The sequence below is a fragment of the Aquarana catesbeiana genome, linkage group LG04 (assembly GCF_042186555.1).
Source record: "Aquarana catesbeiana isolate 2022-GZ linkage group LG04, ASM4218655v1, whole genome shotgun sequence".
Lineage (NCBI taxonomy): Eukaryota > Metazoa > Chordata > Amphibia > Anura > Ranidae > Aquarana > Aquarana catesbeiana.
Genome location: NC_133327.1, coordinates 542,864,610 through 542,891,943, shown reverse-complemented (window position 1 = coordinate 542,891,943; position 27,334 = coordinate 542,864,610). Strand labels below are relative to the sequence as shown.

The 27,334-nt window shown below is 41.8% G+C and overlaps 1 protein-coding gene across 2 annotated transcripts in view; it reads left to right on the top strand.

Annotated features, from left to right (window-relative positions):
- Window positions 1–27,334, top strand: part of SYNJ2 (synaptojanin 2) — a 193,114-nt gene that overhangs the window by 109,556 nt on the left and 56,224 nt on the right. For both annotated transcript variants that reach the window (XM_073627896.1, XM_073627897.1), the window contains exons 7-15: window positions 1,939–2,035; window positions 6,851–7,023; window positions 8,159–8,240; window positions 11,462–11,614; window positions 13,224–13,389; window positions 15,824–16,015; window positions 18,310–18,394; window positions 20,626–20,766; window positions 26,995–27,187. In XM_073627896.1, the coding sequence (XP_073483997.1) occupies window positions 1,939–2,035; window positions 6,851–7,023; window positions 8,159–8,240; window positions 11,462–11,614; window positions 13,224–13,389; window positions 15,824–16,015; window positions 18,310–18,394; window positions 20,626–20,766; window positions 26,995–27,187 (1,282 nt within the window). The remainder of the gene's footprint in view (window positions 1–1,938; window positions 2,036–6,850; window positions 7,024–8,158; window positions 8,241–11,461; window positions 11,615–13,223; window positions 13,390–15,823; window positions 16,016–18,309; window positions 18,395–20,625; window positions 20,767–26,994; window positions 27,188–27,334) is intronic.

Below are 27,334 nucleotides of genomic sequence, written 5' to 3'. Positions count from 1 at the left end.
TCCCCCCTAAAATCCATACCAGACCCCGATCCGAGCACGCAGCCCGGCCGGTCAGGAAAAAGCACCTTGTCCCCATGTTGATGAGGACAAGGGCCTCTTCCCGACAACCCTGGCCGTTGGTTGTCGGGGTCTGCGGGCGGGGGGCTTATCGGAATCCGGGAGCCCCCTATAAGAGGGCCCCCAGATCCCGGCCCCCCACCCTATGTGAATGAGTATGGGGTACATGGTACCCCTACCCATTCACCTAGGGAAAAAGTGTCAATAATAAAACACACTACACAGGTTTTTAAAATAATTTATTAAACAACTCCGGGGGGGTCTTCCTCCGGCTTCGGGGGTCTTCTTCGGGGTCCCTCCGGTTCCTCTTCTCCCGGCGTCCAGTTGGTTCTTCTCCGCTCTCTCTGGCCTCTTCTCCCAGTGTTCCAGTTCTTCTGCCGGCTCCTCCGCTGTCTTCATGCCGCTCTTTTACAAGCAGAGGTCCAGACTTCTGGGCTTCTTGTCTTCTTCCCTCTTCTCTTCTCCAGATGTTGACACGACGCTCTCTCCGGCTGGACTGCTCTCTGAGCGCTCCGTTGTGACTTATTTAGGCGGAGACCCCGCCCCCTTATGACGTCGCAGTCCCTGGGCATGCTGGGACTGTGACGTTTTAGGGGGCGTGGTCACTGGGTGATGACCATGCCCGCTAAAACGTCACAGTCCCAGCATGCCCAGGGACTGTGACGTCATAAGGGGGCGGGGTCTCCGCTTATATAAGTCACAACGGAGCGCTCAGAGAGCAGTCCAGCCGGAGAGAGTGTCGTGTCAACATCTGGAGAAGAGAAGAGGGAAGAAGGGGGCGCTCGCTCGTCCCCACCTCCTTTCCTGACCAGCCGGGCTGCGTGCTCGGATCGGGGTCTGGTATGGATTTTAGGGGGGACCCCACGCCATTTTTTAGGCGTAGGGGGTTCCCTTTAAAATCCATACCAGACCTAAGAGCCTGGTATGCCCCGCGCTCGCCGCAATAGGAAAATTTTGTTTTTCCTATTGCAGCGAGCATGAAATGCAGTACCCTGCCCTTGCGTCGTATCTGGTCCGTTGGACCAGCATACAGACGAGCGGGCTTTCCATCAGACCAGCACACAGACGAGCGGACTTTCCGTCAGAAAGTCCGACGGAAAGATTTAAAACATGTTTCAAATCTAGGTTTTCACAAAAGTCCGCCGGAGCCTACACACGGTCGGATTGTCCGCCGGACCAAGTATGCCGGAAAGTCCTCTCGTGTGTACGCGGCATAACACTCCAAAGTCAGCGCAACTTTAGAGTCTTACAAGTGTGAAAGGAGCTTTACAACCCTTCGAAATGGCAGAAAAGTGTAAAAATATTTTTTCATCTGACAGAGGAGGGGGCAGAGAGGCTGCAGTAACAGTGTGTGAGAGCTGATTGGCGGAAAGGTACACACCGCCCTACACACAGCAGAAGAACTGTGTTCTGTATAGACAGGCTGCCTGCTGAGCGCTCCCTCCCCTTCCCTCCAGACACACATTTATCTTGTGTCAGAAAACTTCTCAGAAGTGACTCATCCTGATAGCTGAGTAGCGAGCACCAGAGAGAAACCACACTTAGAGCTTTGAAGAGAGACAAGTAAACACTACAGATATGCTCAGATTCCATGACTGAGGTTTAACACCACCTTAAGGTATATTTTCTATATACAAAAAATGTAACATATAGCAGCTTACCAGTTTAAATTTGCTATACCATCTCTATTCAGGTTATAGTTTTAATAGTGTTTTAGTGGAAACAGTGGGTCTTATTTATAAAAAGCAGTGCAAAGAAATATAAGGATATTGACCAAGCTGGCTAATCGGATTTTAGCTGTTAGTTGTAACTCTCTTTTTAATTGCATTTATATATTCATACTAAACTATTCTTTAATTTTTTTTAAATTTGTTTTTCTAGACACATGATGCTATTAAAAGAACAGTACGGCAAGCAAGTAATTGTCAATCTATTGAGGAGCAAAGCAGGAGAAGAGGTTCTAAGCCGTGCCTTTAAGGTAGTATGCAGGCCCATATTCTGTAAATAGATTGATACATTTGGTAACCTGAAGTATTATTATATGTATGTATTATAAATTAATTAGATAACGGTAAGACATTAAGAATTTTTGTTGTATTTGTTTTTATTATCGCTTTCTCAGATAAAAATGTTGAAAAAAAATGCCTGTCTGCAACCTACTGATTTTGCATGTCAATTTTTATTACACTGACAGAGAAGCAACACATTTTTGACACTTAAAGCGGGGGTCCGCCCACCGCTGCAAAAAATAAAAGCCAGTAGCTGCACATACTGCAGCTGCAGACTTTTTTTTATAATCTGACACTTACCTGTCCTGGAGTCCAGTGATGTCGGCACCGCAGCCACTCACATCGGGTAGATAAAAGCAGGCATGTGTAAATAGTACACTGTCCGTGGGACAACGATCACGCTGTGCATGCTGAGATGCTGGTAACCCCTGTTCGGCTGGGTCCAGGAGATGGCTCTGTGTGTGTGTAGGAATCCAGGAAATCCTCCCCACCCCAGAGCACCTTGTCCCCATGTTGATGAGGACAAGGGCCTCTTCCCAACAACCCTGGCCGTTGGTTGTCAGGGTCTGCGGGCGGAGGGCTTATCGGAATCTGGGAGCCCCCTTTAATAAGGAGGCCCCCAGGTCCCGGCCCCCTACCCTATGTGATTGAGTATGGGATACATGGTACCCCTACCCATTCACCTAGGGAAAAAAGTGTCAATAAAAAAACACACTACACAGGTTTTAAAAGTCATTTATTAGGCAGCTCCGGAGGTCTTCTTCTGACTTCGGGGGTCTTCTTCCGACGTCGGGGGTCTCTCCGGCGTCTCCTCCCAGTGTCCTGATCTTCTGCCTCCCCAAAGCACCCTCCCCCCATGTTGAGGGCATGCGGCCTGGTACGGTTCAGGGGGGGGGGGGGGGCGCTCGCTCGTCCCCACCCCCATTCCTGACCAGCCGGGCTGCGTGCTCGGCTAAGGGTCTGGTATGGATTTTTGGGGGGACACCCACGCCGATTTTTCGCGCAGGGGGTTCCCCTTAATATCCATACCAGATCTAAGGGCCTGGTATGCCCCTGGGGGGAACCCACGCCGTTTTTTTTCATTAAAAACTTGGCGCGGCATTCCCCCTCATGATTCATACCAGACAGCTGTCAGCACTGCTTGTCACTCATCGTGAAAGGAAAAAAAAGTTTTCCTTTCCCGATCAGCGAGCCAGCGCGACATGCACAGTACCCTGTCGGCGAGAAACACAATCTCGCGGTCAGGTACTGTACATGGCGCGAGGCTTGTGCTTACAAAGTCGTACTGAAATCGTGTCTATATTATTCAGGTACGATTTGCATACTACTTGAGGGTTTAACATTGAGGTCTATGGGGTACAACTCGCATAATAGTTGGACCAAAGTAGTGCAGGGAATACTTTCAAGTCGGCACGACTTAAATTCGTGCCAATATGAATGGTAATCATTGAAAATCATGGAGAATGACTTGTCATACGATTTTGCAGTACAAAATCGTGGGACAAGTCGTATAAGTGTAAAAGGGGCCTTATTTTTTTTATGTTAGGACAGCAATGAAAATTTTTTTGGGTCATTTTTTTGTATTATTTTTTTTTTTTACTGTAATTGCATCTGCAAGTTCATTTTAAAAAGATGCACACTGCCACCTTCAGGCTGTAGTGGCATGCTCTATATCAGAGATAGGCAACCTACATTTCCCATGAGGCATTGCAAGGCTGGCAGTTACAATTACTCCCAGAGGCATGATGGGACTTGTAGTTCTGCAACAGCTGGAGGGCCCCAGGTTGCCTACCCTTGCTCTCTATAGTACTCAGGCTGATTGTTTAATTTGCCAATGAATCCTCCTGTCTGCATGTGAACACTATATCACAGCTGACATAATCATATGATCAAGAGCCACTCAGATTTGTGACACACAGTTTCAGCTGATAGCAATCAAAAGGAGCACAGTACATTTATTAACATACCCTTACCTTGGGGCACTATGCTGAGGAACATAAACATAGGGATTGTGGACAGGACGGGGCTAACATGTTTTCATTTTTTTAAATGCATCGTTAGATTTGATTTAAAAGAAATTAATATAATCCTTATCTGAGCTCTCTCATTTATAATTGTTCTCTTTATTATATGAGCAGTATTTCTAGAAAGTCCAATTACAATATATGAGCGGGGGGGAAGGGGGGGGGGTAAATACCCCAGTTATGCTATTCAACATAACACTAAATAGTAGTCTATGCAGATTTAATTCAACCTCCCAATATGATGCAAATGTATAATAACCTACACGCAGTGTTAAAAATATTAAGTTACAGTTTACTTATTAAAGGATAAGTCCACCCTAACACCAAAATTGCTAAATCTACAGACATCCATGATATAAGCCTAACCTATCTAGCCCTATAAAGATGAAATCCGTATACATACCTTCTTTGAAGCTGATTCGGTCTGGTCTCCAGCGGCGGAAGCTCTTGCAGAAGACACAGCCGACAACGGCTGGGAAATGAATGGTAAGTGACGTCACCCATAGAAATACTATGGGGCTTCCATTGTTGGCAGTATCCTCAGCTCCCGCCTCCACAGCAGCTGACAGCTCAGCGTTGGATCGGGTCGGATCTGCTTCAAAAAAGGTATGTATTCTGATTTCTTCTTTATAGGGTTAGATAGGTCAGTATTAGCTCATGGATGTATGTATTGAGATGTTATGAGATTTTAGTGTTAGGGGTGCACTTATCCTTTAATGACTTCAATCATGCGATATGTGAGTAAACCTTTGTACAGGGTGATCAGGCACAGACAATAGATTACAATGGGGCCTACCTATGTCACTGCGTACTGCGAGGACCCATGATACTAAACCCATAATACTTCCCTCTGGTTTGCACATTCCTGTAGTAACTGAGAGGAAGAATTCGGATAACTCCTAGATGTTTGACCCCTGAGGGGATAAAGTATATATTGACCAGGGATGTGTAGTCAGGGGAGGAAGGTGAGGCAGAGCCTCACCTGTCATGATCATAAGAAAACAAAAAACATACTAAGTATGAACACCGATCTCTCTCTCCTCCTCCTAGTCAGTCCCACCCCCCCCACAGTTAAAACACACACACTAGGGAACACAGTTAACCCCTTGATCGCCCCCTAGTGTTAACCCCTTCCTTGCCAGTGACATTTATACTGTAATCAGTGCAATTTTATAGCACTGATCGCTATATAATTGTCACTGGTCTCAAAAGTGTCCGATGTGTCCTCCGCAATATCGCAGTCCCAATAAAAATCGCTGATCACCGACATTACTAGTAAAAAAAAATAATAAAATTGCCATAAATCTATCCCCTATTTTGTAGACGCTATAACTTTTGTACAAACCAATCAATATACGCTTATTGCGATTTTATTTTCCCAAAAATATGTAGAAGAATACATATCGGCCTAAACTGAGGGAAAAATTCGTTTTTGTTTTTTTAAATTTGGGATATTTATTATAGCAAAAAGTAAAAAGATATTGTGTTTTTTTTTCAAAATTGTCGCTCCTCTTTTGTTTGCTGTATAGCGCAAAAAATAAAAACCGCAGTGGTGATTAAATACCACCAAAAGGAAGTTCTATTTGTGGGAAAAAAAGGACGACAATTTTGTTTGGGTACAGAGTTGCACAACCGCGCAATTGTCAGTTAAAGCGATGCAGTGCCGTATTGCAAAAAATGGCCTGGTCATTGAGCCGCCAAATCATCCGGGGCTGAAGTGGTTAAGCCACCTGCTTGAGTACAGTTTTTGAAAATATACTAAAATTACCTTAAAAATAATATATAATAATTATTTGTATATATTGGCCACCCAGGCCAATTCTGACACATCTCTCCTACATGTGAAAATCATAATTTTTTTGCTAGAAAATTACTCAGAACCCCCAAACATTATATATATTGTTTTAGCAGACACCCTAGGGAATAAAATTGCAACTTTTTATGTCACACGTTATTTGTGCTGCAATTTTTCAAACGCGTTTTTTTTAATTTTTTTTAAAGAAACTGTTTTATGAATTAAAAAATATACTAAAGTTAGCCTGATTTTTTTTGTATAATGTGAAAGATGATGGTACGCTGAGTAAATAGATACCTAACTTGTCACGCTTTAAAATTGCACACACTTGTGGAATGGCGCCAAATTTCAGTACTTAAAAATCTCCATAGACAACGCTTTAAAAATGTTTACAGATTACATGTTTAGAGTTACAGAGGAGATCTAGTGCTAGAATTATTGCTCTCGCTCTAACGTTTGCAGCGTATGTAACCTGTGTGTATCTGGCTCTGATACTAGTCCACTGCAACTTATATGATTGTGTTTATTGGAAACCTGTGTGCTGATGGTTGATTGCTTTACCTATTGTTTAAGCACCATGTTATCTTCTAAGCTATTTAAATTTTGCATGGTTATCTTACATTTCAGGTCCCAGGGAAGACTGGGCATATTTAAAATGGTTATTATATGGTCAAATAAAGTCAAACTGTGTAGTTTTTGATGCAAGTTGTCTATGCAATACACTTGGTAAATACAGTATACTTGGTAAACAGCAATAGTTTTACAGTTCAATAATGAGGTCAAGGAGTGGATATCAAATGTTCAGAGAGACAAAAGCCCAAAATAGAAAAAGGCGCCTTATAGCAAAAATAAAATTAACAAGTTCGGGCCTTGGTTCCCTAAACATAATTTATTTGGCATTTTCTTTCTGTGAAGCTATTTTCATATGCACAGGTTTTATTAACTATACTTTTCCTTGTCTTTAGAAGTTACTTTGGGCATCTCAGCATGCAGAGGATGTGCCAATGATTAATTTTGATTACCATCAGATTGTCAAAGGAGGAAAGATAGAGAAGTTGGAAAACTTACTGAAACCCCAGTTAAAGCTAAACTTGGAAGAGTTTGGGATCTTTACAAAAGGAGAAAACCTAACTAAGCGGTAAGTAATTTTTGCCTTGTGGCAAAATGAAAACTATCTTGTTACGCTAGATTTCCAGCCACATAGAATTTGGGTAGGAAAAGCTATGATCATGGTTTTAAGCCCCATACACATGTGCCGAATGTAAGGCAGCATTGAACGTTTCTATTGAACCGGCCAACATTTGGCTTATGTGTACTGCAGTGGAACGGCCGGCTCCTGTCGAAGGGGCATGACTGGAAAAGGTCTGCCGACCAGCTCCCGATTAGTGCTCTCAGCCACTGGGTTGAACGAAAAAAAAACTTGCAGTGAGTACTAGGCTTTAGAATTGCCTTAGCAAAGCTCTGTGTTTGTTTGAGCTAGCAAGGGCAGTTTCGAAGGCGAGTTGTGCTTTTGGTATTTCTAACAATTCGTAACAGTAATAACTCTATCGTCATTTCATACAGTAATATAGAGGGGAATTTTAATCTTGTGGAGTGGGCCATGCATATAGTCTTTTGCAGACACAGCCTTTTGAACATTATTTTATTGGCTATGTATTTAAAGGTAAAAGGAAGTAAAAAAAAACAAAAAAAAACATTTTTTCCAGTCTGGAATGGTGTAAGTATATAGATATTTTGATGCTTTCCTGTGTTCTGTTTTGAAAATGTAATGGTAAGGTATGAATTTATCACAGCATGGCTCCCATTGACACTTCACTGTTTTACAGCAGAATGAGCATTAATAAATATTTATGAGTATCTAGTAGAATAGCTAGTTGGTATATCACTAACTGTCTGAGCTTTAGAAGCTGAGGCAAAATTGTGGATAGGTTATTGCTAATAGTAGCTAGTCACTTTTAACTGGACTTGTTCTGTAACGTTGAAGACGTGTGATCCTCCATTCTCATCAGAAGTAAGGAAGCTACTTGGATGAGTGGCATTAAGTTTCCAACATTACAGGATAGGTCCAGTTGCGTATAAGTAAATACAACTAGCCTTACCATCACCTGGTTAAATGAGAACCTTAGCATTCACTGGTAATATTTGGAGAACTGAACAGTTCTGTTTGTAGAAACTTTGAAAAAGTGTTTCCTTGGACAAGAGCTCTTATAAAGTATACAAGTGCCTAAAGGTTTTTGATGATGTTGATTGATCTAGGGATTGTTTCTTAACAGAGTGCAGAAGGGAACCTTTCGAATAAATTGTCTAGACTGCTTGCATCGTACAAATGGTGTTCAAGCCTACATTGCACTTGAGGTAGGTATTTCTTTTGATGTTTTATCAGAATCAGGGCTTTTTTTCTCAGAAAATAGGTGCAGGTACTCAGAACACGACTTCCCAAACTCCCACACACCCTCCAAACAGCACCAAATAGTAGGTGTGGTCAAATTTTACTAACAGTGGGAGGATCTCAATGCACTCCTGGTATTTAGTGGCCCTTTAGGTACCAAGTGCAGAGTTGGGAGTTCAGCCTTCCTCCATATCTCACTTCAACCCCTCTCTCAGCTCTGACCTCTACATGCAACCCCCCTCCAACGCCTCATATTTTCACCTCATTAAAAGCGCCACCATCTTCCATGTGTCGTACTTTTGTTGCTGTATTAAAGCGGAGTTCCACACAAAAAAATGGAACTTCCGCTTTTCGGAACCCTCCCCCCCCTCCGGTGTCACATTTGGCACCTTTCAGGGGGGAGGGGGGTGCAGATACCTGTCTAAGACAGGTATTTGCACCCACTTCCGGCATAGACTCCCATGGGAGTCTATGCCTCTTCCCGTCCCGACCGCGCTGTCTGCTGGGAACACACAGCTCCCAGGAGAGAGCGGGGACCACTAGGGACGCGCAGCGCGACTCGCGCATGCGCAGTAGGGAACCGGGAAGTGAAGCCGCAACGCTTCACTTCCTGATTCCCTCACCTAGGTTGGCGGCGGCAGCTGCCGAGAACCGAGCGGGTTCTCGGCGTCCCCTGCCGACATCGCTGGACCCTGGGACAGGTGAGTGGGCATGTATTAAAAGTCAGCAGCTGCAGTATTTGTAGCTGCTGGCTTTTAATATTTTTTTTTTTTTGGCGGTGTGGGTGAACCCCCGCTTTAAGCTGAAACACCTAGCCGGCTCTAGTACCTATCACACACTGTAGGTGGCTCCGGCTCTCTCACTTGCAGGGAGATCATCCAGTAGGGGTGTAGGCATCTGCACTGCACCCTGGGCACCTGCATCTCCCTTGTCCCCATCCTGCACTCAGTGGGAGCCGCTCGGGGTAACAGATCAATGGGAGACGAGCTGTCACTTGTAAACACAGAAGCCAAACGTGTTTACAAGTGATAGTGGTGAGCTGGGAGCAGAAGACCTGAGCCAAAGGTGGTGGAACTGAGTTCCACCAAGTTCCAGCTGAAAAAAAGCCCTGATCAGAATAGACCTTGTAACTAGAAATGTGGTGGTTACAATCACCTTAAAATAAAATTTTGGTAATTCAGGTTCAGTAATACATATTATAGAAAAAAAAATTGCCCTTAATTTCCTGTCCCGTAGCCAAACAGGAAGTGGAAGGAAATCCCTGCAAATTAAGGAAGTTCTTTGGGGACCCCCAGGTCACCAGAATTAGTGTCCCCATTCAAAGATTTCCCCTCTATTACTTTTCTTGGGACAAAATTCCAAAATTTGGGATTTTCTTTACTTTCACTTTCAATGAATATGATAAACAGGACAAATAGGGTAAAGCCCCTTAACGGGGACACAGGCAGCAATAAAAATTGACAGGGGCTCCAAATCCTCTCCACTTCATCCAAATTAAAAAAACAAAACAAAAGGTTTTGTCTTTAGTTATGCTTTAAGTTATGTTTGAGACACTGCATAGTTATAATTTGTTTCTAAGCTGTTGAATACGTACTGTAGAGACCTACAAGCTTAATAGAGTTTTTTTTCTGATTCTCACCTTGAATTAAGGTAATTTCATAATTAAAAAATTTTCAGAGTTGCTGGAAAGCTATTGTTGGCAATTTCTTTTCTTTTCACATGTACTTTAAAAATGTATTTTGACTGTATTCCTTAAAGCGTTTGTTTATAAAAAAAAAATGGATCCTGTTCCCTTAAAGCATGTTATACAGCACAGTGCTTGTGCTGTGTCATTTGGCCCCCTGTATCACCTATAATACCTTGCTGTTCCTGCCTGGCTATACCCTCCCCCCTGTAAACTGACCACGATTATCATGTCTGCTGAGCACTGACACCGTGGTAAGAGTACGTGCCTCCGTCAGCTGCAGCCCTCCTGTTTTCCTATGTGCTCCTCTGTCCTCCTCCCCCTCCCCTCTCTGCTTGTCAGTTCCCTGATCCTCCCCTCCTGCACTAGAAATAACAGCGTTTTCCTTCTGTAGTTATCTCTGATATATAGAAGTAAGCTCCCCAGTGCATGTCATTTCTAAAATAATGCGAGATAATAGCTTACTTCAGAGTGCAGTTCGGCGCTCACGTGACTGCCCGCCGGTCTCCTCCTCTTCTCTCCTCGTCTCAGCTGACGTCGGCGGGGGTTTCCCAGCACCTCCCCCTGCAGCTGTCGCATCGGGAGAGGAGACCAGCAGGCAGTCAGCTGAGCGACGAACGTATTTTCTATACTATAGAAAAAAAAAATATTGGCTTCACAAACACTTTAAAGCTATTATATCACTAGAATAAAGTGAAAGTCTGCAAAAAAGGTCTACCTGCAAAGAAAAGACTTAGTGTTACTAAACCCAGGACCTGTATTCACTATATCTGGTCTCCCATAGTACATAGAACATGGAAATGCTATTATTTTAGTAAATATAAACAGTTAAATACCTTTTTTCATCAGCAGTTAGAGCAGTCTTGTGACTTCTATCAGTGTCTGGTTAAAGCTTGTAGTAGACATTTTTATTCCCCTCTGAATGTTCTATAAGGCTGCAGGAGCCCTGACCCTCTGTCTAGACAGTGCTGATTGGCCCTGTGCCAATGCTTCCAAGAAAACAAAAACTCTCTCGCAATACGCACAAAACTAAGCATGTGCAGAGTGCCCCCAAGGCTCTGTTCTATCAGGAGATGGTTTGAGTACAGTGGAAGAAGGAGAGAAACAGAGAAGGCAGGATCAAACAGCCTTTTTACACAATGCAGAGGATTAATCCTTTAGATTCCACAGTGAGTATAACAAGCATGCTTTACTGCATATACAGACTGATTTTACTGTTGTGGGTTTAGTAACACTTTAATACTCACCTGTCCTGCTGCTCCCACCTCCAATATTCGCTCTTTTAAAGAATTAAAACATTCTGAATAATCTTCAGGATCTGACACTTCAGGGGTGTGGGATGCTTGGTCCCCCTCTGCAGTATGGGGTTTGATCCGCCAACCCCATGTCTTTACAGGATACAGTAGTGATGTAGGGGCCAGCAAATCAAGCCACACTGCTTAGCAGGGGTGCATCAAGTTGTTTAAACAGAAACAGATTTTGATGATTCGTAACTTTTTGTAGGTGCTGCGGACCCAACTTGAGAGTCTTGGTTTAGACGATATGAAGTCTGTGATAGAGCGCTTTGAAGAGTCTTACAAATCGATGTGGTCTGTCAATGGTCACAACCTGAGCATGATTTTCACAGGAAGCAGAGCCCTGGAGGGCAAAGCTAAGGTATGCAGGATAAAACTTGGAACTATAGAATACATTTCAGAATATAAATATCATCCTTCCAGGGCATATCTAGCCTATTGAAAAGAAAAGTAATCACTTTCGAATGTAGAAGTGACTGCATGCTTGCTTCCCTGCAGTTCTGTAGGCTATAGCTGATTCCAGTAACTTGACAGGAGAGATGGGAAGCAGTCACAGTCTATAGGGCTGCAAGAAGTATGCCCATGTCCATATACAATGCACAATTTTCAAAGGAAAACTCATTAAGGAAAAAATACATTGAATTGAAAAGGTATGAAAGGGTTCTTAACCGCTTGCCTACCGCCGCACACACATATACGTTGGCAGAATGGCACAGGCAGGCAAATGGGCATACATGTACATCCCTTTAAATTTACCGCCTTTTCGCGCGCACACTGCGGGAGCGTGCACGCGGGTCCCGAGGACTCGATGTTCGCTGGCAGCCCGCGATTGTGGTGTGGAGAGGTAGAACGGGGAGATTCCTATGTAAACAAGGCATTTCCCTCGTTCTGCCTTGTGTCATGACAGAGAGCTACTACTCCCTGTCATCGGGAGCAGTGATCGCTGTCATGTCCTAGGTAGCCCCCCCCCACAGTTAGAACACCACCCTAGGACACACGTAACCCCTTGATCGCCCCCTAGTGTTTAACCCCTTCCCTGCCAGTGTCCTTTACACAGTAATCAGTGCATTTTTATAGCACTGATCACTGTATAAATGACAATGGTCCCAAAATAGTGTCAAAAGTGTCCGATGTGTCCGCCATAATGTCGCAGTCACGATAAAAATTGCAGATCGCCGCCATTACCAATAAAAAAAAATAATAATAAAAATGCCATAAAACTATCCTCTATTTTGTAGACGCTATAACTTTTGCGCAAACCAATCAATATACTCTTATTGCGATTTTTTTTTTTTTACCTAAAATATGTAGAAGAATGCTGTTTTTTTTTTTTCAAAATTGTCGCTATTTTTTTATGTTTATAGCACAAAAAATAAAAACCACAGAGGTGATCAAATACCTCCAAAAGAAAGCTCTATTTGTGGGAAAAAAAGGACGTCAATTTTGTTTGGGTACAATGTCACACGACCGCGCAATTGTCAGTTAAAGCGACGCAGTGCTGAATTGCAAAAAGTGCTCTGGTCAGGAAGGGGGTAAAATCTTCCGGGGCTGAAGTGGTTAAAGCAGGAAACAGTTTTGTTTTGTTTTTAAATAGGTATTTCCTTTTTAGTCAGTCTTTTTTCAGAAATCAGTCCTTTCTTATACCAAAGGTTTGCGTCTTTAGAAAATTAAAAGAGGTTAATTCATCTAGGATCACATACAAAACCGATATTGATGCACTTGATTGTATCTCATATAATGTATTACCATTTATTATACCATTAACAATAGCATATGTAACCTAGCAGTATTATCCGTCTAAGCAAGATCCATACTACCTCAAATGGATTCACTCGAGAAAGGCATTGTATAACTCGTTTGTAGTGTGAAAATGTGAAGCGATGGTGGTGTAATATTACGGTGTCCTGTTGTTACATTTGGGGAAAAGCATTACGTGTAATGCTTATTTCTGTCAATCTTATTTTATAAAGGTTGGAAAACTTAAAGATGGGGCCCGCACTGTGTCCAGGACTATTCAGACAAACTTCTTTGATGGTGCAAAGCAGGATGCTATTGATTTGCTGCTCATGGGTGATTTCTACAATGATGAATATGCAGACAAAGGAAGGATGTTAATGGACAGTGCCGCTCTTCTTGGTAATGTATATCTAACAATCTGAGTGTAATATTACATGTAAACCAATAATTAGTCCAATGAATGCAGTGGACTTGCTGGATGCATGATCTATATAGGCAATGTGAGTGTTCTTGATTACTAAAAAATAATGTTTACGTTTTAAAATCCATCCTCTCCACCAGTAGAATTAGCTGTGAAGAGAAGGTTTTTAAGAAGCTGATCAAAACAGATAATAAAACTGATTGTAAAGTCTCGCTACAAAAAAAAAAACATGTTACACTTACCTGCTCTCGGTAGTGGTTTTTCACAGAGCAGCCCCGATCCTCCTCTTCTCGGGTCCCTCTTCGCTGCTCCTGGCCCCTCCCTCCTGACGACTGCCCCCATAGACCAGCAGCCTGCTATGGGGGCACCCAAGCCGAGTCAGAGCTCTGTGTATCCATTCAGGCACGGAGTCCTGACCCGGCCTGCCCCCATTCTCCCCTGATTGGCTAACTGACTTTGCGGCAGCTGCAGGAGCCAATGGTGCCGCGGCTGTGCCCCAACAAATCAGGAGGAGAGTCCTGGATGGCCGAGGGAATCATAGGCATCGCTGGATAGAGAAGGAGCTCAGGGTAAGTATTGGGGGGTGCTGGGGAGGCTGCTACACACAAAAGGTTTTTCATCTTCATGCATAGAATGCCTTTACAACTCCTTTTAAGTTGTATAAGATGGATTTTGTTATCAGTCATTATTAAAGCCTAACTCAACATTTAATGTCCCTTTAAATAGTTCTTTCAGGCCAACCTGGCCCAAGCACACGATTTATTGCTGAGCGCACTGTATTACTTGTATGTAACCTCAGCTACATACAGTAAACAGTGCTGTGTTTTGGCAGTTGGATAATTACTTCTGGTCCCACACTTGGAACAAAATCTATGAATGAATACAAAGCTTCCTCTGATTGGCTGAGGCAGAGAGGTGGGCGTATGATATCACCAACTCTGCCTCAGCCAATCGGAGGAAGTTTTGTATTCATTCACAGAATACAAAGCTTCCCACAAATGGCTGTGCAGCATTCAGCCTGACTCTATTTTGTTCCAGGAGTAGAACGGGAAATCCTCATCTTACTGCCGGAACACAGTACTGTATACTGTATGTATTTGAAGCTACATACAGACAATACAGCAAGCACACGTTAGTGCAGTAAATAGTTTGTTTGGGCCAACTTAGCCCAAATTAACTATTTAACACGAATTAAGGCTTAAAATGTGTGTAAGCCCTACACATTTACACATCTATTATTTGCTGTCTTTTGGTCTGTTAAATATACCATTGAAAGCATTCCATTATATAAGTCCCATAAGTACCAAAGTTTACCTGCTGCGTCTACTAGAAATATTGTTAGCCTGTAACTTCTTGTACACTGTCTCTGCTGCAGCATTAGCAACATTTGCAGCTATCTCTGTGGACTACAGAACCCCCCCCCCCTCAACACAGACACACACACACACACACACACTGAAAATGAAGAGTATTGGGGCGTACACACGGTCGGACTTTTCAGCTACAAAAGTCCGACAGCCTGTCCGACAGACTTTCGACGGACTTTCGACGGACTTGCGGCGGACTTTCTAACGAACAGACTTGCCTACACACGATCACACAAAAGTCCGTCGAATTCTTACGTGATGACGTACACCGGACTAAAATAAGGAAGTTGATAGCCAGTAGCCAATAGCTGCCCTAGCGTGGGTTTTTGTCCGTCAGACTAGCATACAGACGAGCGGATTTTTCGACCGGACTCGAGTCCGTCGGAAAGATTTGAAGCATGTTTCAAATCTAAAGTCCGTCGGATTTGAGGCTGAAAAAGTCAGTTGAAAGTCCGGAGAAGCCCACACACGATCGGATTACCAGCCAGCTTTAGTCCGTCAGCGTCCGTTGGACTTTTGTAGACGAAAAGTCCGACCGTGTGTACGCGGCATAAGAGTTGTTCTGCAGTCCTGTTACTCCACCGGTGCTTACAGTCTTTGAAAGTGATGGCTGCAATCATTTTCTATTTGAGGTTTTTTCTTTTATTTCCACCTGGTGATTCAGCCAGTAACATGATTCCTGTCCTACGGTGACAACTCTTAGGCCCTTTTCACACGAGAGGTCTGATCGGGTCCCCCTGTCCTTTTTTCAGGCAGACAGATCAGACCCTCCATTCTCCTCTATGGGCAGTCAGATGTAAATGGACTTGAATGGATGGATCACCTGCTGAAAAAAGCTGGATCTGGCCCATGTGAAAGGGATTGTACTCGATATACTGTATCTAAGGAGAGGCAACTGTTGTTGGATCTAGATTCACTTAATTTGTCATAGTGTCCCTTTCACTAAACACGTACAAGTACAGATGCCATTTTAAGAAGTTACACAAGCCATAATTGAAATGTGACCTAATCAGCTTTTAAAATATGTTATTTGTTTGTATTACAGTAAATCCCAGTGTGGTAAAAGCAATGTCAGAACGGCAATTTGAGTTTACAAATTATAAAAAGACTCATGTGGCGATGGGTACTTGGAATGTAAATGGTGGGAAGCAGTTCCGTAGCAACATCCTTGGCACAAGTGAGCTAACGGACTGGCTACTTGATGCCCCTAAGCTATCTGGACTTCCTGATTTCCAGTGTAAGTCTGCACTAGTACACAATATATGGCATATTTATCTCATTTTATGTCTCCCGCTAAAAGAGGATCATCTTTTATCAGTCTCAAAAGAGAACATACAGTACCTCCTGTGTGGCCAGAACAAGACCAGTGACCACAAGACCATAAAGGATGTCCAATCCATCCCCTTGAATTATGAATTTTACATCAGAAAATAGCAATGCAATCATATTATACAAAAAAAAGTCCAGAAACTTGAATGATACCACCCACTGTATACTTTTTATTAAAGAATAAACAACTTAGCTTGAATTTTTTAGTGCATTACAGTATGTCCTAAGCTAAAACTTTTTTTTTTTTTTTGCTAGTTTTAGATGGAGTAGGGATGGTTCAAACCCCTGTCTGATTTTATTTTATTTTTTTGCTGGTTGGTCTCCCATTGGAGAGAATTACCTTCACTTCCTGTCCCCCTGGACACAAAAGGAAGAATTTGAAAATTATTCAAAATAAGGGGAAATCTCCTCTAAGACAATTGCCACTAGAGCAAGAGTTCCCATTGGTGCTTCCACTTGCCAGCCAAGGGATAGCAGTAGTGTCTGGCTGGTGAGTGGAATCACAGCATAAGGAGCACAGACATCCTATGAAATGTAAACGTTTTTCTGTGCTAGTAAGCTATGATTCCACAAACATGTGGTGGCAAAGGTAATGATAAATGGTCTTTTTTTATATTTCAATGTTTTTATTGAAAAAGAAGGTAGCAAAGTACAAAATAGCCAGTCACATAGGCAGATTAATGTTAAATTATCAAAGCAGTATATTCCAATACAAAAATAATTAAGATAGAATCATATGACTTATATACCACCTATTATGGTAACATAACATAAAAAATACAGTAAACATCTAGATATCGGTGGAATTTAACCATAGCCTCTCAATTGTGAGTTGAACAATTCCTATGGGAGGGAATGGCATAGACCCAGAGTCCTGGGAGGTCCCCGACCTGGTCAAATGGCCTCTTCTTAGCATATTTCTTTATTTTAGAAATTTCTTTAAAGGACAAATACAGCCAAAGCTCGTTTGGCTGTACTTCTATGGATCACAGTAGTGCAGTTCGCTTTGCACTCTTGTGACCCGTTTTCAGCAGAGAGTGATCCACTCTATGCTGACGTCAGAGTCGGTCCAGGCACCTCGTCATCATGACCATGAAGTTGGGATCCGCCCAGATCCCTGGACCGACACCCGGCTCAGGCTCTCAGCAGGCTGCTGAGAGCCTGAGCCAGCCGCTCCCGCTCCCTCCACAGCCCAGCGCTCTAGGGAGCGAGGAGGGGGCAGGACAGAGAGCTGTGACTGACAGTCATCAGCTCTCTGCTCATGGGGCTGTGAGAACCGAGCATTCAGCAGTGTTTGATCGCTCAGTTCTCAGTGTTAGCGGCGCCGGGGGACAGATGCAGCATGGGACCAATGCTGTATCCACCTAGGTAAGTATGAATTTGGGGGAAAAAAACAACCCATACTTCTCTGTTAAGTGGATTGAATTAATTATATTTAAGGGCTGTTTAGAGACCATTTAAGAAAAAGTCTTTAAAGTGATTGAAAAAGGTAATTTTTTTTATAATAACAAACATGTCTATACTTATCTGCCATGAACCTCCTCTTTTCGGGTCCCCCGCTGACGCTCCTGGCCCCTCCCCCCTTTAGTGCCCCGTCGAAAGCTGCATCCAATGACACAGACAGCGGTACTCTGGCCCGCCCCCACTCCCTCCTCACTGTCTTTGATTGACAGCACTGGGAGCCAATGGCTCCTGGGGGGGGGAGAGGGGGGGGGATGCTGACGCCTAAACATTTTTAAAGAATGTTTAGGCTTTACAACCACTTTAAATAGGGGGTGAGCTAAAGCGATAATGTGAAATCTCTTGGTATTTGCAAATGTCTGATTCCTTTATCCAAAGGATGAATAGTAGGCTCTTCTCTGAGCATAATCCTGGAGCTCAGCTAAGCCCACCAGCGTGAGATGGCACAATCCCAGATAAACCAGTTGTCCCTTTCCAGCTGCTGTTCAGTACAAAACACAGCATAGAGCAAATATTATGCAGTTCTTTTAGGGGATGAGTGCTCTTGAAATATTGCCTTTGCAGACATGATATGTCTCAAGATATACTAAACAGTCAAAATGCAACTTTGAATATTTTACAGAATTTCCCATGTTATTTGTATGCTTCTATTGTTGATGCCTACTGTCTGTTTAAGCTGGTATATGAAATGCATTCTATTAGGTAATCAATTGTATGTGTGTGTTTTTCTGCCATTTGTAGATGGTGAAAAGAACCCTCCAGACATCTTTGCAGTGGGATTTGAAGAAATGGTTGAACTGAATGCAGGAAACATTGTTAGTGCCAGGTCAGTCATATCGATAGTAGTTAAGCAAAATAAAATACTTAATGGTTACCTTCGTCACTTTTACAAATCGTTAAATTTGATGGACTGCAGGCCATACATGGTTCGAATTCTGAACAAATTTTCTTTCAAAAAGCTGAAATTTCCTGTGTTTGTGATCCAATGGTGCCACCATTGATTCTGAAATTCGATCAACCAAGCCTTCAATTTCACCTCATATTGCTACAGAAAAGAATTTTCGTGACCAGGAATCTTCTTTCCTTTCCGGGAATTTTCTTGCGCTCATGCACATTTCTTTTTTCATTTCCCACATGATTCTCCCATCGATGATTAAAAATTTGTTTTTAATCTTTTTATTAATTTTTAAAACAGTTTAAACAAATACATATACATGCATATTAATCATGTTATGAAATTGGATGCTGTACTAGATCCTCCACAAAGGAAAACAATATCCCATGTTAATTTCTACTTTCCAATTCTCCATCTTTCACATCATCTTATATCATTTATATATGATACCTATACCAATGCAATTCATTCATTACTCAATCAAACCTCCATTCTTCACTAAGCATTCATCACTAGACATATAGAACATAACTAGAACAATACCCGGAAAAGAAAAAAAAAAGAAAGGGGGATACGGTCATGTTTCATGGATATTGTATAAAAATTGCCAAGGTCCGAAACTCTTCCCATTGTTGCCATATTTTTTGAGTTTGATTACTTAAATTCTCCTCAAACATAATCATTTCCTCCATGGATTGCATCATCTCACAAACCCATTCTACTATTGTAAAGGAAATTTGTAAGTTCTGTATATAATTGTATTCTATTTTGTATGTATTGCACACTGCCCTCACTGTCCTCGAGTCCTGATTAGAATTAGTCTGCCTATGTTACGCCCCCTTGTTATCATAATAAAGCAGAACAGTTATTTGGAAAGATGCAGAGTGTATCTTTTGTGTCTGTTCCCTACTGCAGTAGTTATTAATTTGGGACCACTAATCAATATGAGAGAGTTGCCTATCTACAAAATGGCCAGGTCACTATTGTAGGGCTCTTTGCTTTTCATCAATTTCGAGCTATTATTGTCCAACCTGCTATTATCTTAGGGCGTAAGAAATCTGCCTTGATAGCTTTCATTGATCCTGGAATAATAGATAATATTGAAATACTGATATTTTGATTGTATTTCAGATTTTGATATTATACGGTAAATACCAAATATCTTAAGCCAAAAATCCTTCACCATTGGACAACCATACCAAATATGTGCTTTTGTGCCTCTCTCCTTAAGACATCTTCAACATTGATTAGAAATTTGTTCGTTTTTCAAAACATTTCCAACATGCCCGATCACTCAAATTTGATGGCCACATGGAAATCAGCTGTTGCTGCGGCACACTAATGGTGTGAAATTTGAACGAAAATTCTTAGATTTTTTTTTTTTTTAGAAAAGCTTATTTCGGAATTCAACCCGTGTATGGCCGGCCTAAGCGCAAGAGTTGACAATGATGCCACAGGGAACTCCATCCTCAGAATTCCTGGTGCACATATAACCGTCCTGGGCTCTGGAGGGGCCAAACAGCCTGTTGCCCTTCATCCCTGAGAACCATTCTCAATGCACCCCTTCATGGATTTCACCTGTGCATTTAGCAGTTTTCCTAGAGTTCAGCTTTTAGGGAGAACTTCACTTTTATAAAAATAAATATATAATAATATAGCTTAAAAATTCCTACCCAACCCACTCAAATTAATCTTAATAAATTATACCTTTCCATTTCAATTTGAAGTTAATACAATTTTCTAAAAATGTTTTTAAAAAAAAAATTAAAAATGCAGTGTCATTTCATGCTGGTGTGATTGTGAGAGTTTCTCAGATGTCTGTGATAAGTTACATCCTTGTCAAGAGGCATTACATTTTTAGTAAGATACTCCCAAAGGGTTAACTACTTCTGAAGGCATGCAGACACTGCAGCTTTCCTCATTTAAACACAAAGTTGGCTATAATGAGCCAGAACTTCCAATTCAGGGATCAGTCTGGAAAGGACTGGGTGGAACAAACTGCTTTTTCTTCAGAGTAGAAAATGTTAAGGTAAAGGTAAAATCCTTGCAATGTACATATCACCCAGGGTGAATTGACCATTAAAAAAAATCATACAAGTTCTTGCTTGATTTCTTATTTTTGCCCAAACATTAAACAAACGTAATAAATAATTTTTTTACAGTACAACAAATAGAAAAATGTGGGCTGAACAAATCCAGAAGGCTATATCCCGAACAAATCGATACATACTGTTGACCTTTGGACAGCTTGTCGGAGTCTGCCTTTTTATATTTGTAAGGCCGTATCATATGCCATTTATCAGGTTTGTATCCATCCTCATACCAGTATAACACATCTTTTCATTTTTTGCTAGCTTGCTGTAAAATGTATAATAATTATTTTTCTGTGTTCACTGCTCTATCCTCTGTTTGCAATAATAAAACAAGTATCCATTTTTGATAAGCAAAGTAATACAAATAAATATGTACATTGCGCACACTTTCTAGGCAATTTAACTATTATATTATACCCAATCATGTGCTGCAGAATTAAAAATATAAAGATTCTCATCCATGTGATTGGATGGTTTAAGTAAAAACATGACCTCACTTAAAGTGGTTGTAAACCTCAGATATGAAATATGAACAAAGCATATCATTTTATCGTGTATACTTGTCTCAATTAAGAGCACTTAGGGTTTGTTCACACTTGACTAAATTTCTTATGCTCAACAAACACTCCTATAGCGTTTGTATGGCGTTAGTATGGGCATCAGACAGGCGTCAAGGAGCTTTAGTATGGGCATTAGACAGGCGTTTTACAAGCATTAGGCGTTTAAGGGGCCTTTTTAACGCCTCTCAAACGCCTGCTTATAATGCCAGTGTGAACTCAGCCTAAGCCCTGGTTCACACTGGAGCGTTTTGACATGCGATTTGACATGTCAAATCGCATGTCAAATTGGCGGCAATTGCCGTAAATGACACCGTCCTAATTGGTGATTTCAAAAAGTAATTTCTGTACTACTTTTTGCGATTTCGGGCTTCGATATACATTGACATCTGTGCAAATACCTGCACAGATGTCTCTGAAATTGTGGCCGAAATCAGGGCTGACATGCGGGAGTGAAATTGTGTGAGTTCAACTGAACTGGCACGACTTCATTCCTGCAGCTCAGTGTGAACCTGGGCTAAGTGTCATTTCTGTCTGCTGCTTCGTTCCCCTGCTATCAGAATGAATCACTTCTGATAAGTTTTCCTGACACCAAGAGAAAAATGGTGACAGGGGACAGATCTCCAGCTGATCTGATCTGACAGCTTCAGCTCTGTTCCTGTGTGCTGTGTGAAGGGGGTTGTGTCCTTTCACGCCAATCATCTCTCAGAGCTCTCCTCACTGAGCTCTACAAAGTGTAACTCTCCACCGTTTTTTTCTGACAACTCAGACAAGCTTTATAAATTCATGACTTTGAACAGCTGTAGAGAAGAGAAGATTGCAGATAAACAGGTACAACTTATGTAGGGAACTTTCTTTCATCTCTGTGCATCACCTGATGCCAATAACTTTGCTGGGATTATGCGAGGGTTTACAACCACTTTAACCACTTCAGCCCCGGAAGGATTTACCCCCTTAATGACCAAGCCATTTTTTTCGATTCGGCACTGCATTGCTTAAACTGACAACTGCGCGGTCGTGCGACGCTGTACCCAAACAAAATTGACGTCCTTTTTTCCCACAAATAGAGCTTTTTTTTGGTGGTATTTGATCGCGACAATTTTGAAAAAACACAATATCTTTTACTTTTTGCTATAATAAATATCCCACATTTTTTATCAAAAAAACTAATTTTTTCCTCAGTTTAGGCCGATCTGTATTCCTCTACATATTTTTGGTAAAAAAAATCGCAATAAGCGTATATTGATTGTTTTGCGCAAAAGTTATAGCGTCTACAAAATAGAGGATAGATTTATAGCATTTATTATTATATTATTATTATTATATTTACTATTATCATTTTTTTTTACTAGTAATGACGGCGATCTGTGATTTTTATCGGGGCTGCGACATTATGGCGGACACATCTTTTGAATCCATTGACAATTATACAGCGATCAGTGCTATAAATATGCACTGATTACTGTGTAAATATCACTGGCAGGGAAGGGGTTAACACTAGGGGGCGATCAAGGAGTTAACTGTGTTCCCTAGGTAAGTTTCTAACTGTAGGGGGGATGGGACTGTCTAGGGGGAGAGAGAGATTGGTGTTCATACATAGTATGAACACATGATCTGTCTCCTCTCCCCTGAAAGAACTGAGATCTATGTGTTTACACACACAGATCCCGGGTTCTCGCCCAACGGGCACTCGCCTCAGCTCTCGACACACGCTGCGTGTGCACCCACACTCCCAGTGGCCAAAAGGCGAAGTGACACAAAAGAGAAGTTCGGGTTTAAAAAAAAAAAAACATTTATTATAATCACCTAGGTGGATGCAGCATCTGTCCCCCGTTACTTTTAAGACTGAGAACTGAGCAACCAAAGACTGCTGATCACTCAGTTCTCCCCTCCACCCTGAGCAGGGACTGTCAGTCACTGCTCTGTCCCTCCACTGGAGTGCTGGGCTGTGGAGGGAGCGAGAGAGGCTGGTTCAGTCTTCCAGCGGCATGCATAGAGGCTGAGCCAGGTGCACATCCAGGCATCTGGGGGGATCCTGGATTTAGCCCGCTGACGGGTGAAAATGGGTCACTGAAATGCAGAACAAACTGCACTCCTGTGACCTACAGGAGTACAGTCAAAATAGCTTTGGCCATACTATTCCTTTCAACATTGTCCTGCATTCTGTTTCCTTACTTAGTATTATTTAGGCATTGGTTTTATTTTTGTTAAAAATTAATAGAAGATGAGTCATTTAATAGCAAACACAATACCTTTTTCTTTTGTTTTTTTTTGTTTTTTTTTAAGGGTAAGTCAGGAATCTGAAGGACAGCTGTACTTTAATAGCCACTTCACTGATCTCCTACATGTAGCTCTTGTCCGCCTTTAATGTTGCTAACTGAAATTTCGATTTTTTTTTTTGTGTTATTAATTTTATTATTATTTTCGAGTGTTGTTTTTCTATACCTAATGGGGATATCTGCCTCTTTTATTTGACTGTGACTCATTATCTGACAGCAATTTATGATCTATACTCTAAACACCTAGGCGGTAGGTTTATAGTTTTTATAATTTTATGAGTGACATACTGTATGATAACTAGTGGGCGGCTAAAAGGGTGTGTAAAAAATGTGACATTTAGAACCGGCGTAGCAAAGATAATATTGTTAAGGCATGTGACATGATAAATAATACAAATTGATATAAGAAAGCAATGTGGGCAGAAATGAATAACATTTAAGAGATTAAGACTAAGCATTGGCAGTAACATTGGGTAATTAGGATTAAAAATAGGGTGTACAATATGTAACATAACAGACGTAAGGTAATAATAAGGTATAGTGATGGTATCTAATACCTCTAGAATAACCCATCACATTATGGCTCATGATGGGTTGTAAAACAAAATATCATAAGGGATGTGTGCGTATAGTAAGGAAGTTTGTGGTTAGGCGAGGTTAAAATAGAAAGAACAAATAGAAGACATAGACAGAGTAGTGAAAGTTGTGGTTCATTTAAAGTTTTTCAAACCAGAATTATCCTAAAGAGAGAAGTATTGAGAGTGCTGATAATAATATTCTTTGACTGTTCTGTGGCTGTCAATATGTTCCTCATATTGACTTTATAAAGAAGACTATCACCTAAATCTGGTTGTTTTCATATATTTTATGGTATCTTTGACTTCAAAGGCAGAGTTTCACTTCTCTTATGTTAAACTCATAGTTGGCATTTATTAATTTGCTAATATGTTGATAATGGTAGTGCAAGTACAATAATCAGTACAGTGAGGGAAAAAAGTATTTGATCCCCTGCTGATTTTTCCCCTGCTTACATTTGCCAACTGACAAAGAAATGATCAGTCTATAATTTTAATGATAGGTTTATTTTAACAGTGAGAGACAGAATAGCAACAAAAAAATCCAGAAAAACGCATTTCAAAAAAAGTATAAATTGATTTGCATTTTAATGAGTGAAATAAGTATTTGAACCCTTCGCAATACATGACTTAGTACTTGGTGGCAAAATCCTTGTTGGCAATCGCAGAGGTCAGATATTTCTTGTAGTTGGCCAGCAGGTTTGCACATATCCCAGGAGGGATTTTGTCCCACTCATCTTTGCAGATCCTCTCCAAGTCATTAAGATTTCGAGGCTGATGTCTAGTAACTTGAACCTTCAGCTCCCTCACATATTTTCTATGGGATTAAGGTCTGGAGACTGGCTAGGCCACTCCAGGACCTTAATGTGCTTCTTCTTGAGCCACTCCTTTGTTGCCTTGGCAATTGTCATGCTGGACTACACATCCACGACCCATTTTCAATGCCCTGGCTGAGGGAAGGAGGTTCTCACCCAATATTTGATGGTACATGGTTCCGTCCATCGTCCCTTTGATGTGGTGAAGTTGTCCTGTCCCCTTAGCAGAAAAACACCCCCAAAGCATAATGTTTCCACCACCATGTTTGACAGTGGGGATGGTGTTCTTGGGGTCATAGGCAGCATTCCTTCTCCTTCAAACATGGCGAGTTAAGTTGATGCCAAAGAGCTCGATTTTGGTCTCATCTTACCACAACACTTTCACCCAGTTCTCCTCTGAATCATTCAGATGTTCATTGGCAAACTTCAGACGGGCCTGTACGTGCTTTCTTGAGCAGGGGGACCTTGCGGGCGCTGCAGGATTTCAGTGCTTCATAGCGTTGTGTGTTACCAATTATTTTCTTGGTGACTATGGTCCAAGCTGCCTTGAGATCATTGACAAGATTCTACTGTGTAGTTCTGGGCTGATTCCTCACCGTTCTCATGATCATTGAAACTCCACAAGGTGAGATCCTGCATGGAGCCCCAGACCGAGGGAGACTGACAGTTATTTTTTGTTTCTTCTATTTGCAAAAAATCACTCCAACTGTTGTCACCCTCTCACCAAGCTGCTTAACGATGGTCAAACAAGATTGAAGGAATTGTCAAAAACTGTATCTGTGTTTTTATTTTGTACCCCATACTCATTCACATGGGGGGGGGCGGGATCTGGGGGGCCCCTTGTTAAAAGGAGCTTCCAGATTCTGATAAGCCCCCTGCCCGCAGACCCCTACAACCACAGCCCAGGGTTGTGGGGAAGAGGCACTTGTCCCTATCAACATTGGGACAAGGTGCTTTGGTGGGGTGGGCAGACTCTCCTGGCCTGCCAGGCTGCATGCTCGGACAAGGGTCTAGTGTTGATTATAGGGGGGAAACTCCACGCTGTTTTTTTTTTTTTTGCTGTGGGATTCCTCTTAAAATCCATGTGAGACCCAAAGGGCAATACACTATTTTGTATTGCCGGCAATGTTTTTTTTTTTCATTCAGCTATCAGCAGGGAGTCCAGCTTGACAGCTGATGACTCATCCATTGTTAATGACATGGCGGCCAGCTTTCCGGCTCGCTTCTTAACAGCCAGCTAATCACTGGTTGTTAAGGACCCTGGCAGGCCTCCTCCGCGGGTTGATTGACGGTGATGTCCCGTTTGCAGCAACCTACAGGAACACCACTATTTGGATGCGATTATAATATTTGCCTAATGTCTTTTATTCTTATTTGCATGTTAAATACTTTTTGTGAAAAGTTTTTACACTATGAGAGCGTCCCTTGCATCTTGTTTTTGAGTTTATTGGGAGATGTGTCTCTGCGTCTATCTGTTGGAGAATGCTATACATCAGATGTGACCACTCTATCTAGATAAGTCACTTATCTGTTTAAACAGGGGTTACTTCAATCTAGTAAGGAGCTATATTGAATGTCCTTACATCGGGTGTTGCTTTCTATTCTATTGGTTGGATTTTTTTCAACCCATGGATTAAGAAGATTTTCTTCTTCCTTCCTGAGCACAATGTTTTACTTTTTTCATTACTATGGACTTTTAGTTATTCCTATTCACAAGTTTTATGTATATGGATTTTGCTATGATTGTATATGTATCACTTGATATGTCAGATATTGGTGAATGCTATATGTGTTTGTTTTTGCCATTTTCCCTCTCCCTGTATATTGCGTCTACTAAGATGCCCATACCGCTCTAACAGTTATGTTCAGATGGGTTCCTTGAACTGTGGCTGATTGACCTCCCATTTGATGGTGGCTGCACAGTTCCAGGGCAAGCACCACTTGGCAAAGCCAGCTGCATGATGACACCTATCATCTTTTTAGCTTTCTGTAAGGGGGGCTTACTTCCCACTAGCCACCATTGTAAGGTGCATTGTCCCACTGACCAACAATAAATTTGTTTTCACATGGGTTTCCAGAGACCTGAAGATTTTTTTTTAAGGGGTCTCTTTGGGGTAAAAAGGTTAAGAAAGCCTGCCCTACAGGGTTCTATTTTCCACTTTACACTTTCCTTATAATTTCTTAGGATGTTTACACTTTCTTTTTCTTACAGAGACTTGGCAGTGGACACTGTTAAGACTGGCATGGGAGGAAAAACTGGCAACAAAGGAGCAGTAGCCATACGCTTCCAGTTCTACAGCACGAGTTTTTGCTTTATTTGTAGTCACTTTACTGCTGGGCAGACCCAGGTGAAAGAACGGAATGATGATTACAAAGAAATCACACAGAAGTTAAGCTTCCCTGTGGTGAGTGGAACATTGCAATGATGGTTGCCAGTACAATGTAGTGCTTGTGGAATATTTAGCAGTTTTAGGGGTCATTCAGGGGGGTGGCTGCCTAAATGAAGGGCTCTTTTATACTGGTGCTGCCCTCTGCAGTCAATCTCTTTTCAG